The 14,790-nt window shown below is 45.0% G+C and overlaps 1 protein-coding gene across 1 annotated transcript in view; it reads right to left on the reverse strand.

Moving 5' to 3' along the window:
* The window catches only part of MYO18B (myosin XVIIIB), a 361,792-nt gene that overhangs the window by 131,995 nt on the left and 215,007 nt on the right, over positions 1-14,790 (reverse strand). Inside the window, exon 34 of the mRNA XM_036737706.1 lies at positions 12,157-12,309. Within this exon, the coding sequence (XP_036593601.1) occupies positions 12,157-12,309 (153 nt within the window). The remainder of the gene's footprint in view (positions 1-12,156; positions 12,310-14,790) is intronic.

A 14,790-nucleotide genomic window follows, 5' to 3' on the forward strand; every position in this document is an offset into this window, starting at 1 on the left:
GAAATGTTGGCCCTGAACAAGACCTTGATTCATGCAGTTGGCTTGAGCAGAGCTAGAACAGCTATCAGTGGACTCCTTGGGCATCTGAAAGAGCAAAAGTTGACCTTGGCCATCCTCCCTGATGTCTTTTCTGGCTTGCCTTCCCTAGTTATCTGAGACCTGAAACCCCTCATTCATCCAAGCTCTGACACTCACTACCATACTGCTAATGTGACCCTAGGCAAGTCCATTTACCTTGCCAGGACTCTTTTTCCTCACCTTTAAAATGAGGGGTTTGGACCAGATGGTATCTGACATGACTTCCTATCTGATATCATTTCCTAGATTACGCTCACAGTTAGAAGGGACAAATGAGGCAGAGTCATACAAGCAATAAGTATCTGAGGTAAAATTTGAGCCCAAGTCTAGTTTCTTTTTCACTACCTCATGAGGATGCAGGGGTGGTAGGAGGCTCAGAGGCAGCCTGGTCACTACTAAGTATCCATATCCCTAGCCTGAAATAAGAATTTCCACCATAGCAGATGCAACAGGTGGTCTTTCATCTTTTCTTAAGGACTTCCAGCAACATGGAGCTCACTACTTCCTGAAGCAGACCATTCCACTTTGGTGTAGTCGTATCAGTGAACATAGAGCTGGAAGGAACCTAGGAGATCATGGCATCCTTGAAGACCTCCAGCAATTACTAATAGGGAGTTGAAAATCCAAGGTAAGCAAAGATGTAGGAAGAGAGCATCCAGCTTCAGTTGATTAATTTATCAGACCCAAAAGGACTGTGTAGGGGTTATCCAAAAAAAGCCAGACATGTGATGGTTGAACCACTGGGAGTGATCTCTGAAATCCTGTCAAAAATTAATGAAGGGCAGCAGGCCAGTCTCAGTTTTCTAAAAAAAACCAAAAAGGAAACAAGTGGAGTCTGAAACCTCATCCAACAAGTTTGACTTTGATGCCTGACAAAATTCAAGACTATGTTATTAAAAGAAGTAGGGATCATGAAAAGCCAACACAGCTCCATCAATAGCAAGTCAAGGCAGACTAACCTCCCTCCCTCTTCTGTCAGGGTGACTAATTTGGTAGATGAGGAGAATGTAGTACACATAATTTAACTAGATTTTTGACAAGCATTTCTCAGAAACTCTCTTGGGATTCTTGTGGGGAAAATGGAGTGATGTGGCCCAGACAATACAACAGGTAAGGGTCATGGGATATTTTTTTAATGACTGGACCAAAGAGGGACTCAGTAATGATTCAATGTAAATTTAGAAGGAGCCCTCTAAGGGAAGTGTCCAAGGAGCTGTCCTTGGTGCTTTTCTATGTAATGTTTTTCATTAATGGCTTAGATAAAGGCATAGACAGTGAGCTTATAAAGTGTGCAGAAGATACAAAACCAGATGCAAGGAATACCTAATCCACTGAAGGATAGAGTTAGGATTCACCAAGGTCTCTACAGCCTAGAACTTTGGGCTTCTGTCTATGTAACCTCATGACCTGGCACAGTGACTTGTATAAAGTAGATGCTTAATAATGGCCTTTTGGTATTAATGCACATAATAAAATGAACTTTAATTGAAATAAATATTGTTACATTAGTTTTTTAAAAATGGTGCTGCAAGTTAAGAGATGGGGAGGAGTGGATGCAGAAATTCATTAGACAAAGATCTAGCAGTCTCAGAGGACTGCACCTTCAATATGTCAACCATAACATGCAGCATTGCAGGGGAAATGCCATATGCTCTTTGCCTGCAGTAAGAGAGGTGTAGCATCTAGGACCAGAAAGGTGAAAATCCTAGAAGCACAGAAGAGACTGGGTGATAAGTAACATCTGTTTCCTCAACCCTAGAACTGGAATAAAAGTGCCTGCCCTCCCCACTTTATAGGGCTGTTTCAAAGATTAAATGAGATAAAGGGATGCTAGCTCTAATAAAGGATTAGTGATGTATTGGTCAATAAATTAGTGGGAAAGTGCTCTGTAACCATGACCCCTGTAGAAAAGGGAGTGGGTTTGACTGTTATTTCTACATACATCCACACATCCCTCTTTATTTCTTCCCCACCCCAATCTTTTCCATTTTGAACCTTGATGTCACAGCAGGGAACACCACTATTTTACCCCATTGCCTACAAGGATATTTATAGTGACACTACTTGTCTAGATCCCAACATCTGGGTCCATGTTCCCATGATTCACAGAAATCTACAATGCCAAGGCATCCAGGAGAAAGATCAGATTATGTTAGAGCTGACAGAAAACTTAGAATGGAAACTTTTAGACTTGGGTGAGACACAATGTGAGAGGTGGGAGAGGTCTTAGAATGTAGAATGTCCTTGCAAGAAAGGGCCTTAGAACATGGAATATTAAAGCTGGGAGGGGCCTTAGAACAGAAAATGTCAGAGCTGGGAGGGCCTTTACAACAGGGAATGTCACGGCTGGGAGGGGTCTTAGAACAGGGGATGTCAGAACTGGGAGGGATCTTAGAACAGAAAATGTCAGTGCTGGGAGGGCCCTTAGAACAGAAAATGTCAGAGCTGGGAGGGGCTTTACAACAGGGAATGTCAGGGCTGGGAGAGGCCTTAGAAAACGGGATGTCAGGGCTGGGAGGGGTCTTAGAACAGGGGATATCAGAGCTGAGAGGGATCTTAGAACAGAAAATGTCAGTGCTGGGAGGGCCCTTAGAACAGATAATGTTGGAACTGGGAGCAGCCTTAGAATATAAATATCAGAGCTGGGAGAGGCTTTTAAAACAGGAAATATCAGAGCTAGGAGAGATCTTAGAAACCATTTAGTTCAACTCATCATTTTACAAATGAGTAAACTGAGGCTCAAAGAAGCGAGAGTAACATTGCCTCTTTGATGGCTAAGACTGTCATTGATAAAGCAACCTTGCCACTGCCTCACTGAATTTGCACAAAACCATTTCCCCTTCTGTTCCCTCTCCCTAACCAACCAATCAGTGAGCTTATTGTGGAGTACCTACCCTGCCCACGACCATGGGCTTAGGCATACGGTCTCTAGTCTGAGCACTACAAGAAACAAATGAATTAGATGTTTGATGCATTTTATTTTGAATTCAAAGAATAAGACCCAGAAAGGCTGCTGAACTTTGAGTTAAGAGGCCTGGCTTCCAACCTGGCCTGCACTTCCTGTGACTTTGTCAGTTCATTTCTCCCTTCTCTCAGGGTCTCAGTTTCCTACTTGGGAAATAATAAGGGTGCTGACCTCAATTACTCAACTGGATTAAATTCAACGAACATTTATTAAATACCTACTGTGTGTTGACTTCTGCTAAGCACTGGGGATGCAAGATTGGAGATCAGAAGATTTAGAGAGGACAAAACCAAACCACCCCTGACCTCGAGGGGCTTACTTTTGCTGGGAGGCTCAGTACAATCTCAGGTCAACAGATACAACCTAACCAGAAGAGACAGAGTGCTGATGGCTAGGCACAGCTGAGGGAGCATCCTACAGAAGACGGTGCATGAGCTGAGATTCCAGAGGAATTAGCATTCTGAGAACTGGAGGCAAGGAGAGATTCCAAGAAGGGGACAGGGCTTAAATCAAGGCAAAAACCCGGGGAAGTAGGCGGTTTGGAAAACAGCAAAGGAACTATGACTTAGGAATATCACTTTGGCAGTGATATAGATCAGAGAGGGAGAGATTTGACCTAGGGAGAGTAATAAGGTGGTGCTCAAACCTAATGCCCTGACCACTGCCCTGTACTGCCCCCAAGGTTCAGAGATGGAAAGGACCTAAGAAATACTTAACTCCACCCTCAACCCATCCCCTATTTTACTATGGAGTAAAATAAGGCTCTGAAAGGGAAAGACATTCACCTGCAAGTTTACAACTGGCTCAAAAGCCAATTCAGGGGCCACCCATTACCTACCACCCACTTGTGTGGAAAGGGATTAGGACTCAGGGTGAATTTAACCTGGCCAATAGGCCTGCTGTGGTCTAGAGCCCAGTCCTTGGGGCCAAGAAGGAAGAAGAGCAGTTTCTGGAGCCTTTGGCAGGGCCAGGCAGCTTGTGATGGGTTGATACAAAAGGAACAAAGGGACATTTTCCCTTTTCTGGGTCAGAGGAAAGTGGAAAATTGGCAAATTGCTCCACCACAGAGATCACCTTCCACCCTCCCCTCCCAGCCAGGTGCCAACATCTGCTCCTCACAGATGTTATTTATGCAAAACCATTATCTCAATTATATATGGATGTTGTTGGAATTGCTTATGTCTCTGGGTTAGTTTATTTCCAGTGGAGACATTCAACATGGATTAATTACTAATTGGCTCCTAATGAACAGGTGTCATTAAATCAAGGCAAAACCTCTCCTTTGTTTCCCTAGTCTGTGTGTTGGCAAGAAGTTAAGTAAGTAGTACTCAGGAGATTACAGAATGTCAGGGGTGGGAGGGGTCTTGCAACAGGGAATGTCAGGGCTGGGAGGGGGTGTCAGAGTAGGGAGGGGCCTTAGAACAGGGGACGTCAGGGCTGGGAGGGGCCTTAGAAGAGGGGGTGTCAGAGTAGGGAGGTGCCTTAGAGCAGGGGATGTCAGAGCTGGGAAGGGCCTTAGAACAGAGAATGTCAGACCTTAGAACAGGGGATGTCAGAGCTGGGAGGGGCCTTAGAACAGGGGATGTCAGAGCTGGGAGGGGCCTCAGAACAGGGGATGTCAGGGCTGGGAGGGGCCTCAGAACAGGGGATGTCAGGGCTGGGAAGGACCATCAAACATCCAATGCATCCAAGACCATGTTGCCTGTAAGTCATAAACGCAGGACTCCAACCCAGACCCTGATTCCAAATTCTCCCCCCTTCTCACTGTATTCTGCCTCTGGCCCAATGGTTTTTGATGTCTGTTCACTGACACCAGCCAGTGGGGAATGCCTGGACTGAAATGCCTCCACACCTGTTTTCTCTGCTTTCTTTAAAAGGTTTGGTGGCTTTTTTTGTTCTGTTTTAGTTTTTGATTTTTGGTTTGGTTTTTACGGAGGTCCTAGGTCATATCAGAGAAATCAAAAAGCAGGGGCACCATGCTAAGTAGTGGGTTTTAAGTGACCTGCCCAAGGTTTTTGAACCCAGGGGTCTTTCCATTAAGAGGCACATTTTCATAGTAATTTAAAGCTTTTGAAACACTTTCACAAGATGCTGCCTGTGAGGCGGTCCTCAGAATATTCCCATTTTACAGATGGAGAGTGGAATGAATGGCTCACCATCACACAATCAGTGTGGTTTGGGCCTGGACTCTATCACAGCGCTAGCCTCACTGCAGCACGGTACATAACAAACATTTATTAAATGCCTACTGTATGTAGAGTGCTAGGTGTTGGGGAAGGCACAAAGTTGATATAAATACTTGATGAATTGAAAAAGCCAGGGATTCTGAGAGGTGGAGATAAAGATGGAGGGAGGGCATTGCAGCCCTCATGGGGTAGGGAATCTGTTCTGAAGATAAAGAGCAGCGCATTCGATGGCCTCCTGCCTTCCGCCATCTGTCTCCAACCTACCTGTCCACACATTTCCAACCATTCCTCCTTTACGCAGTCTAAATTTTAGTCCAATTGACCTAGTTGTTGTTCCCCATCTCCTGCTTATGCACCTTTGCCCAAGCTGTGCCCCCTGCCTACAATGCTCCCTCCTCCTTACTTCTACTTCTTAAAATCCCAAACCTCATTTAAGGCTCAGCTCACAGGTCATCCCCCACCCCACCCCAAGTTGGCCCCCTCTCCCTCCTCAAATTATCTGTGTGACCCTGGGTAAGTCACTTAACCTCTCAGGCAATAATATTAGCATCTACTTCACTACGGCATTGTAAGGATGAAATGATATACGTAGAGGGTACCACAAACCATAAAGCCCTAGACAATTATTATTATCATTGCTAATTTGCACACGTTTGATCCCCCAGCCAGAAAGGACATTTTTTCTTTAGTCTTTGAATTCCTAGCAGCCTGCACAGTGCTGGGCACACCGCAGAAGCTCAATACACTGGAGTAAGTAGAATTGAAGTGTTTCCCGAGGCTCAGCCAGTCCTCAGCAATCACCCCCCGCCACAAACCGGAGACCAGCTCTAGGAAAGGAAAGGCTTTTCTCCTTTGGACCAGACTAAGATATCTCATCTGAGGGCTCCTCCCCAGGTGAAGGAGAAAAAAAACAAATGCCATTTCCAGTGTGAGGAGCCCCTGCTTTATTCAATTCCCACCATCCCTGGAAACCAGGAAAACGTGTGCTTGGGAATAAGCGCAAACTGGCCCCTGACCCCTCCTCCACCAGCTATTTCCATGGCGACCAAAGCCCAAAGCAAAGGCTTCAGGTTCCCTTTGATGGGCGCTGGAGGAAGAGAAGCCCCCACAGCTCCACAGTCCGGAGCAGGGAGCTCCATTTCCACTCCAGTCGCTTTCAGGAGGGACCAGGATTCCCAGGCAGCAGGGTCTTGAACCATATTGTGTTTGCCTCTGAATGATGACTCCAAAATACAGCCTTTTCTTTCTTTGAGCCTTCTCTTGGGAAGGGAAGGATGAGTATAGAGCTCAGGATCTGAAGTCGGATGATTTGGGTGGTAAAGCCAGCTCTGCTAAGTTCCCTGCTGGGTGACCTGATGACTCCCTTTCTCAGTCTGGGCCTCAGTTTCTCCCTCTATAAAATGGGTAGGGGGGGAGAGGGGGCTGGACGAGATGGCTGCTAACATCCCTATGAATCTACAAGGTTGAAGAGCAATGAATGCTAATTTGGGACTTTAAAGTCTCTGGATTTGAATTCTACTGATGCTACAACCCAGGTGTGGGACCTTGAAGGTCAAATCACGTCCACTCTCTGAAACTGTTTCTTCATCTATAAAATGAAGATATTAGCCTAGATGCTATGGAAGGACCCTTCTAGCCATTGCCCATAGGGGGTCCCCAGCTATCAATACAGTAAAAAAGAGCACCAGGATGGGAGTCCAAGGATGCAGATTCATATTCTGGTATCACAGTGGACAGTGCGAGGCCTGGTGTCAGGAAGACCTGAGTTCAAATCCAGCCTCAGACACCTACTGTGCAACCTTGGGCAAGTTACTTACCTGCTGCCTGCCTCAGTTTCTCATCTGCAAAATGGGGATAATAATCACACCTACCTCCCAGGGCTGTTGTGAGACTCAAATGTGAAGCACCTGACATTGGTAAGCACTACTATTATTATTATTAGCTCAGTGGATAGAGCACTGGTCTTGGAATCAGGAAGACTCATCTCCTTGAGTTCAAATCCAGCTTCAAACAGCTATTACTAGCGGTTGTGTGACAAGTCACTTAATCCTGTTTGCCTCAGTTTCCTCATCTGTAAAATGAACTGGTAAAGGAAATGGCAAACCACTCCAGTATCTTTGTCAAGAAAACCCCAAAGGCGGTCCTGAAGGGTCTCTCAGACATCTTGAATTGGATGTCCAGCAGACATCTTAAACTCATTATGTCAAAACCAGAACTCCTTATCTTTCCTCCTTAAGCCCTCTGCACCTCCTATTAGCATAAAGGGCACCACCGCGCTCCTAATGCCGCAGACCACACAACCTCAGAGTCAGCCTGGACTCCTCATCATCTCTTAACCCCCATAACCAATATGGTGCAGAAAGCCTGTCGATTTCACCTCTGCAGCATCTCTCATCAATTTCACCTCTGCAGCATCTCTTGAACATGCCTCCCCCTCCCCCCGTCACTCCTCTCACACCGCCACCCCTCTGGTGCAGACCCTCTCACCCCACACCCAGACTATTGCAATAGCTTCTGGGGAGGTCTGCCTGCCTCAGGTCTCTCCCTACTCCAGTCTATCCTCCATTCAGTCGCTGAAGTGATTTTCTAAACGCGCAGGTTCAATCGCATCACCTCTACTCCACTCCAGCCCCCTCATTTTACAGGTGAGGGAACTAAGGCTGGAGTAGTGAAGTGACTTGCTCTGGGTGACCCAGTAAATGAGCAGCTGAGGTGCTATTTAAATCCAGAAAGCAGCAGGCCTGGATTCAAGCCAAGGTCCTCAGACTTCAAGCATGGGGCTCTTTGCCCTCCATCCAATTCTAGACAAGCAGCCCTGTTTATTTCTCTGATGCAATCCAACACCTCTGCCTTATTGCAGGGGGAGAAATGCTTCTGGCCACTGCAGGCGGCTCAGCCTGCTTACTCTATCTCTCTACTTAATTATTAATTAGACCCCTGATGAACCAGTGCGCATCAGAGCTGGGCAGTGATGGATGTAGCTGCCAGGACTGGCTGCATCCTGGGGCTATATGCAGAAGCAGCTTGGCCCTGACAGGCCTGTATCCAAGGGGGCTGGTGATATTCTGAACCAGGCGAGAGGACATAGCCCCTGTCTCAATGATGGGTGTGAAAGGCACAGGGAAAAGGAGAAGGTATACAGAGTGAGAAGAAGATGGAAGCTAGGCAAGGAGAGGAAGGAGGAGGATCACAGTTACCTCCACCATAAAATGAGGGGATAAACTCCAGGGTCCCTGCTAGTCCCAGATCTATGATTCCATGACTTGGAGTAAGAAGAGACCTTAGGTGATGATCAGATCTGAAGTTATTTAATGCTAAAAATTTTGCAAAGCATTTCCTTCAAGCATGAGATCTGAAGCCACCTAGTCCAAACCCTAATTTTAACCAAAAAGATACCGAGGCTGAGGTGGGGCAGAGGATTCTTAGCTGAGCTGAAAGGGAATCTGATACAACTCCCCTCATTTTGTAGATGAGGAAACCAAGGACCAAAATTTGAAGTGACTTACTCAAGGTGACACAGTGGTAGAGCCTGAATCCTGACTCCAAACCCACCACTGTTTTCATCACACCATGTTCAAGGAGAAGATGGGGAGAAGGAAAGAGGAGAGAAGAGGAACAAAGAGAGGGGAGAAGGAAAGGGAAAAGAAGGTAGTAATAGGGAAGAGGAAGGGGCTAAGGGGTCAGGGAGAGGAATAACAAATGAGAAGAGGAGGGAGTAGAAATTTCTGTGTCTCTAAATGTGCCAGGCCAAAAGCCATCTGGAGTCAGTTGGTTGAGCTAATGGAAAGGACAGAAGGGCCACAAAGAAATAGCAGGATCCCATTAAAGGGAGAGGAGAGCCGAAAAATGAAGAGGGATGTTCACAGGCAGTGCGTAAAGGCCAGAAGGCATGAAGGGAGTCAGGAGGAGTCAACAAGAGACTGGAGGAGAGACTAAAAAGAGAGAAGAGAAAGAAGGATAAATCAGGCTGAATGTCTTCTCATGTGATTCCATGGGTGCTGGGCACTCCCAGGGAGCAAACTCCTTCTACCAATGCAGGCCAATTCTTATTCTGCAGTCTAAAGCCTTGGAGAACTCCCTGGGATGCCCCAGCCAGTTTGTGTCAGGGGGAAGATTAGAATCTCTCATACTAATTTTAATTTAATTAAAGAGACAACTTTAATGTCTGTATGTGTAGGAAAGATGAATTCATTGACCAAACCTACTAGGCTCCATGGGTTCATAGAATATTAAAACTGGAGATATTTTAATCCAACCCCATAATTTCAGACAAGGAAACTTAGTCCTTAGGGGAAGTGAGTTATCCATGGTCATGTAGGCAGTGAAGAGCAGAGTCAGAATTCGAGTGAATCTTGGTATTCTGATTCTGAATCTAGTAATCGGTAAGTGAGGCAATGGGGAAAGTCTGAATCCCAAATCAGCTTCTTGCTTCCTACCTGGGTGACTCCAGGCAAATGAACAGACTGTAATAAGTGACCTCCAAGATCCCTTCTACCTCGCAATCTATGATTCCTGGAGGATCCTGCATTACAGAGTTGATGTTTTGCTCTGACATTCTTCATGGCTTAGATCAGCACGCCAACAACCGATTGACAGGAACCAGTTCCAAATTTCACAGTGTCCCATCTCATCAACCACCTATTGTGCCGCCTGCCTCCGACCACAATTCATCCCAGAGTTTTTGAGGACTGTCTTTGGCTCACGGGAGCTTGGAATTGGAAGAGAGCTGAGTCCAATCATCCACACTATTGTTGAATTCACTCTGCAACCCAGATTTCTTGTCATGTTCCAGTGATGAGGAGCTTGACTCCTTGACAAGATCCTCTATTCGATTTTCAGATAACTCAAATTGAAGGATTTTTCCCTCTCTTACACTAAGCCGCTTCATTCAACTCAGCTCAACATTGGCTAGACTCCCTGTGAAGAATCTATGAGGAGGCATAGACAGGTGTCACCCAGCAAGAGCAGGCGTGGGTTGCAATTTGTGTCATCAGAGGTAACATCTGATCAGTCAAATCACAGAGCTATGGGAGTATGTGAGTACACTCAGCCAAAGCCTGCCCCCACTCTCCAATGACCCAGGTAATTCTCCACTTTTCATCAGCAACCCTGCTTAGCCTGATTCCACTGAATATCACACTGTGCCCCACCACCCCCCACCCCTGGGCTAGGCTGATCGTGTGAAGTCTCATCACTATAGAGATTGACTCAGAGTTTGATACTCAATACCACCTCGGCTCCCTTAGTTACCTCTCCTTTTATTGGAAGGCTCAAGAAAAGAGTGATAAACTCCTCCCAAAATCTTCCTTTATAGAGGATGCCCAGGTAACTCTCCATATTCCATCAGCAGCTCAGCTTGGTTTCAGCTCCACAGAACATCTTGCCCACTCCATGGTCTCCCTGGTGAGTCCTTCCCCTCCCCTTTTCATTTTCTTTTGTATGTTGACAACCAGACAACTGTCTTCTTTTCTCAATGACCAGTGAAGTTAAGCGATTTGCCCAAGGTCATACAGTCAGTAATGGACAAAGGCAGAATCAGAACTCAGATCCTCAGGTCCTTCTCTCATTAGATTATAAGCCTCTATAGTGCCAGGACTCTCTTTTTCTCATTTGTATCCCCAGTGCTTGGCACGGTGCCTCATACATAGTAGACACTTAATAAATGTTTGTTTTATTGAATTGACGTGAACCAAAGAACTTGAGAGTTGGAAGGGACCACGGAGGCCACTGAGTCCAACATGTCTTTAAACACCAATCCCATCTATGACCTTCTGGACAAGCAGTCAAGCTGTTACAGCTCCTGGTTCTCTCCTCTGGAACCAGACAACATAAATTCAATCCCCTTCTTCCACATGGCAGCCCATGAAGTATTTGAGGATGTGAATCATTCCCCAACATCTAAGTCTTCTCTTCTCCATGCTAAAAAATTCCCATTTCCTTCAACTAGTTCCCATGGCTATAGATCATAGGATTACAGATGAAGCAGGAGCTCTTCACTTTCAGCCCATAAACTTGTTGGGTTTTGTTTTAATATCCTGATAACTCCATTAAATAAAATTGTTTTCCTTTCTAATCTTATGTATTTTATTTTATGCATTTAAACCCATTATTCTGGGAAGGGGTCCAGATGCTTCACTGGGGAATATGACATAAACAAGTCTAATAGCCCTTGATGTAGGGATATAAGGGACCTCAGAAGACATCTAGCACAACCATCTTCTTTTCCAGATAAGCAAAATGAGAACCACTTTGGTCCAAGGTCAATAGACAAAGACAGGATTAGAACTCAGATCCCCAGTGCCCTTTCCATCTTCACTTGGATAGGTTCCAGCTCTGGGGGCCCAGCAAAGAGCATAGGACTCCAGATTGGACTGACAAGGACAGAGGGCTGTGAGACTCTCACCTCCACCTTAGTCATCCTAGACCCTTTGCCTCTAGACCACATAGCCTAAGATTCCACTTAATGTCTTGGCTGCCACATCATATTGGTGACTCTTTGAGCTGCCACTTCTCTGTGTGACCTTGGTCAAGGTCCTAAAGTACCTTCAAGCTCTCTGAGTTTCAGTTTCCTCACTTGTAAAATGAGAGGGTTAAACTGAATGGCTTCTAAGGTCCCTCCCATCTCTCCACTGATGGTCCCATGATCTCTTATAATGATGTCATCTTCCATATGAATTGCCCTGTTTTGTCCCATCCCACCCCTCCCACACAGTTTTTTAAAACCTTAATACATTCCATTGTATTAGATTCGATCTATGCCTCTAGCCTAACAAGACCTTTGGATCTGGACCCTACAACAGAATATGTTAGCCATTTTCCCCAGCTTTGAATCATCTGCACATATGATGAGGGTGCCCTCCATGGCTTCATCTGGGTCATTGATATAAAAGGGTGATGACAAGGGCCCAGAGGCTCAGTATGCCTTACCTTAATGTGAACCTTCTCTAGCTCTTCCTTGCTGACCGTTGTCTGGGAGTCCTCAACGTTCGACAGGAGAAGCTGCACATCGGACAGGAGAGCATGGGTCCTCCGCAGGTCGCGGCGGAGGCGTTTTTCCACATCAAAGTCTCGATGGCCAATCTGGAGACCCAAGGCATACAGGTTAGCCTTTAATGGAAGCCAGAGAAACTATGGGTTTATGACTTAAGCAGAGTCTCTTAAATTGAACTGTGCTTTTGCCTATGGTGATCTTCATCCCAGATTCTCAAAACCATTTATTAAAGGCCTACTTTGTACACATAAGGTCCTGGGAATATGAGACATGAATGAAGCAGTAAGAAAAAGTGCTGGGTTGGCATTAGAAGACTTTGTTGGGATGCCCAAGTCTGTTCCTTACCTAGTAGCTGTGTGACTCTGAGGCAGTCACTGAAGTCCTCTGGGCCTCAGTGTGCTCTGAAGGAAAATGAGTGGGTATAATAGGAGATATCCAAAGTCCTTTCTAATTCTGAATCTAAAAATCCTGCTAGGCTATAATAAATAGTCCTTGCCCTCAAGAGGTTTACATTCTGCTGATAGTGGGGATATAACATGTACGGAGATACACAATTACAAGGTAATTTGAGGGGAGAGAGAGAGAGAGAGAGAGAGAGACAGAGAGAGACAGAGAGAGACAGAGAGAGACAGAGAGAGAAGCCTCTCAAAGGAAAGGTTTCCTGGAGGAAGTGACACATTATTAGAGCAAGGAAGAAAGGTTAGCATGATGTTCATCATGCCACATGTTCGTCGTGAACAGAGGAATAAAATCACTGTTCAGGCACATGGAGACTGGCTATGACATGTGGTCTGGGAGGGGGGAAGGGGAGTTGAGGGACTGGGGAGATGAGGAAGAGGGGAAGGGCCTCTTCACTGGAGGGTTTGGAGTAAAAGCCCAGAGCGAACTAATTGGGGATGTTGTCCAAATTTGCGTTGGCTTCTATTGGTTGCTGCTATCTTTTCCAACTCTGAGGCTGAGGCTCTATTCCATATGATGTAGCCAGTGGAGCACGCCCACCCACATGGAACACCCTGCCTCCTGAAAATGAACTGAGGCCATGAATTAAATAGGTCCATTCCTTCGGCTCAGCTATAGAAATCAGCCCTTTCCAACCAGACCAACCTAAGAGCACATTGACCTTTGTCATCAGAAGGGGAAAGGCATTAAGGAAAGACTATCAAACACTGGCTTATAGGGTCATGGGTGATGAGGCCATTGGGTGGTGGTACAGCATACCGAGTGGGTGTCAGGAAGACCTGAGTTCAAATCCAGCCTCAAATATGTACTAACTGTATGACCGCGGGCAAGTCACTTAACCTTTGTCTGCCTTAGTTTCCTCATCTATGAGATGTGGCTAATAAATAACAGCACCTATCTCACAGGGTTGTTTTGAGAATAAAATGAGATCACTTCATGGCACATAGTAGTAGCTTAATAATAAATGCATGTTTCCTTCCTTCATAGAGTTTCTGAGAGGTCCTCAAGTCCAACCTTCTTCTCTAACAGATAAAGAAACAGAGGTCCATTTCTATAGTTGAGTGACTTGCCCAAGGCCATACAAGCAGTAAGTCTCAGAGCTGGTATTCGATGCCAGGGTGCTTTTCTTGATCATTGTAATGGCTTTGACACATCAACCCCCCAGACACAGTCAACTAATTAGATATCAGTCTCCACATGTGAAGAAAAACATGATTTAAGACTTATGGCATTTTTTGTGCTTTTACAGACAAGCTTGTGATTCTTATTTTTTTTAAAAAAACCAATACTTTAACAGAGCTAAAAAAAATGAGATAAAAACAATTAAGTTAATAAAACAGGCTTGCTTTTTCTGTTAAAGCAATGAAAGTTTGTTTGTTTTTAACAAATTTATTTCTTTCTAAAATTCATTATCTCTGCTGCCATGAATCCTTTTTCATAGCAGGCAGGGTATAATTTCTTCTAACAAAACAAATGCATCGACCTAATTCATTATTAACTTAAGGAAGTTGGGGTTTTTAATTCACTTTGGAAATACACAGTTTTTTTCTTATTTTTCTTATTCTTTTTTTAATTTGGAAACACACAGGTTTTTAACTCTATGAAATTCTTCATTTTTAACATTAGCTCTCCTTTAAGAAGGATTTTTCAGATTCATGTAAAGCATGTTCCTCCCCACAAACTTGGGAGGAAGGTATGAGTTCTAGAAGGTCACAAATGCCAAGTTAGAAAGGAACTTAGAGACCAGATGGTTGAACTCCTTCATTTGACAATGGTCAGAAGTTAAATGACGTAAGTAACGCAGCTAATGAGGGACAGAAAAACAATTCAAATCCATGTTTACTGACTCCATATCCCATGTTCTGTTTTCACTCTTTTTTTCATCCTCATTTTAAAGGAGGGTAAACTGAGGCCCCTTACTTTATATACTGTGTGTGTTCCTTGGATAGAATGCTAGACTTGGAGTCAAAAAGGCCTGAGTTCAAATACAGCCTCAGACACTTCATAGCCATGTTGCCCTGAGCAAGTCACTTAACTCCTATCTACCTCAGTTTCCTCATCTGTAAAGTAGGGATAATGATAGCATCTACCCAAATGGATTGTTGTGAGGA

Source organism: Trichosurus vulpecula, chromosome 1, assembly GCF_011100635.1.
Source record: "Trichosurus vulpecula isolate mTriVul1 chromosome 1, mTriVul1.pri, whole genome shotgun sequence".
NCBI classification, from domain to species: domain Eukaryota; kingdom Metazoa; phylum Chordata; class Mammalia; order Diprotodontia; family Phalangeridae; genus Trichosurus; species Trichosurus vulpecula.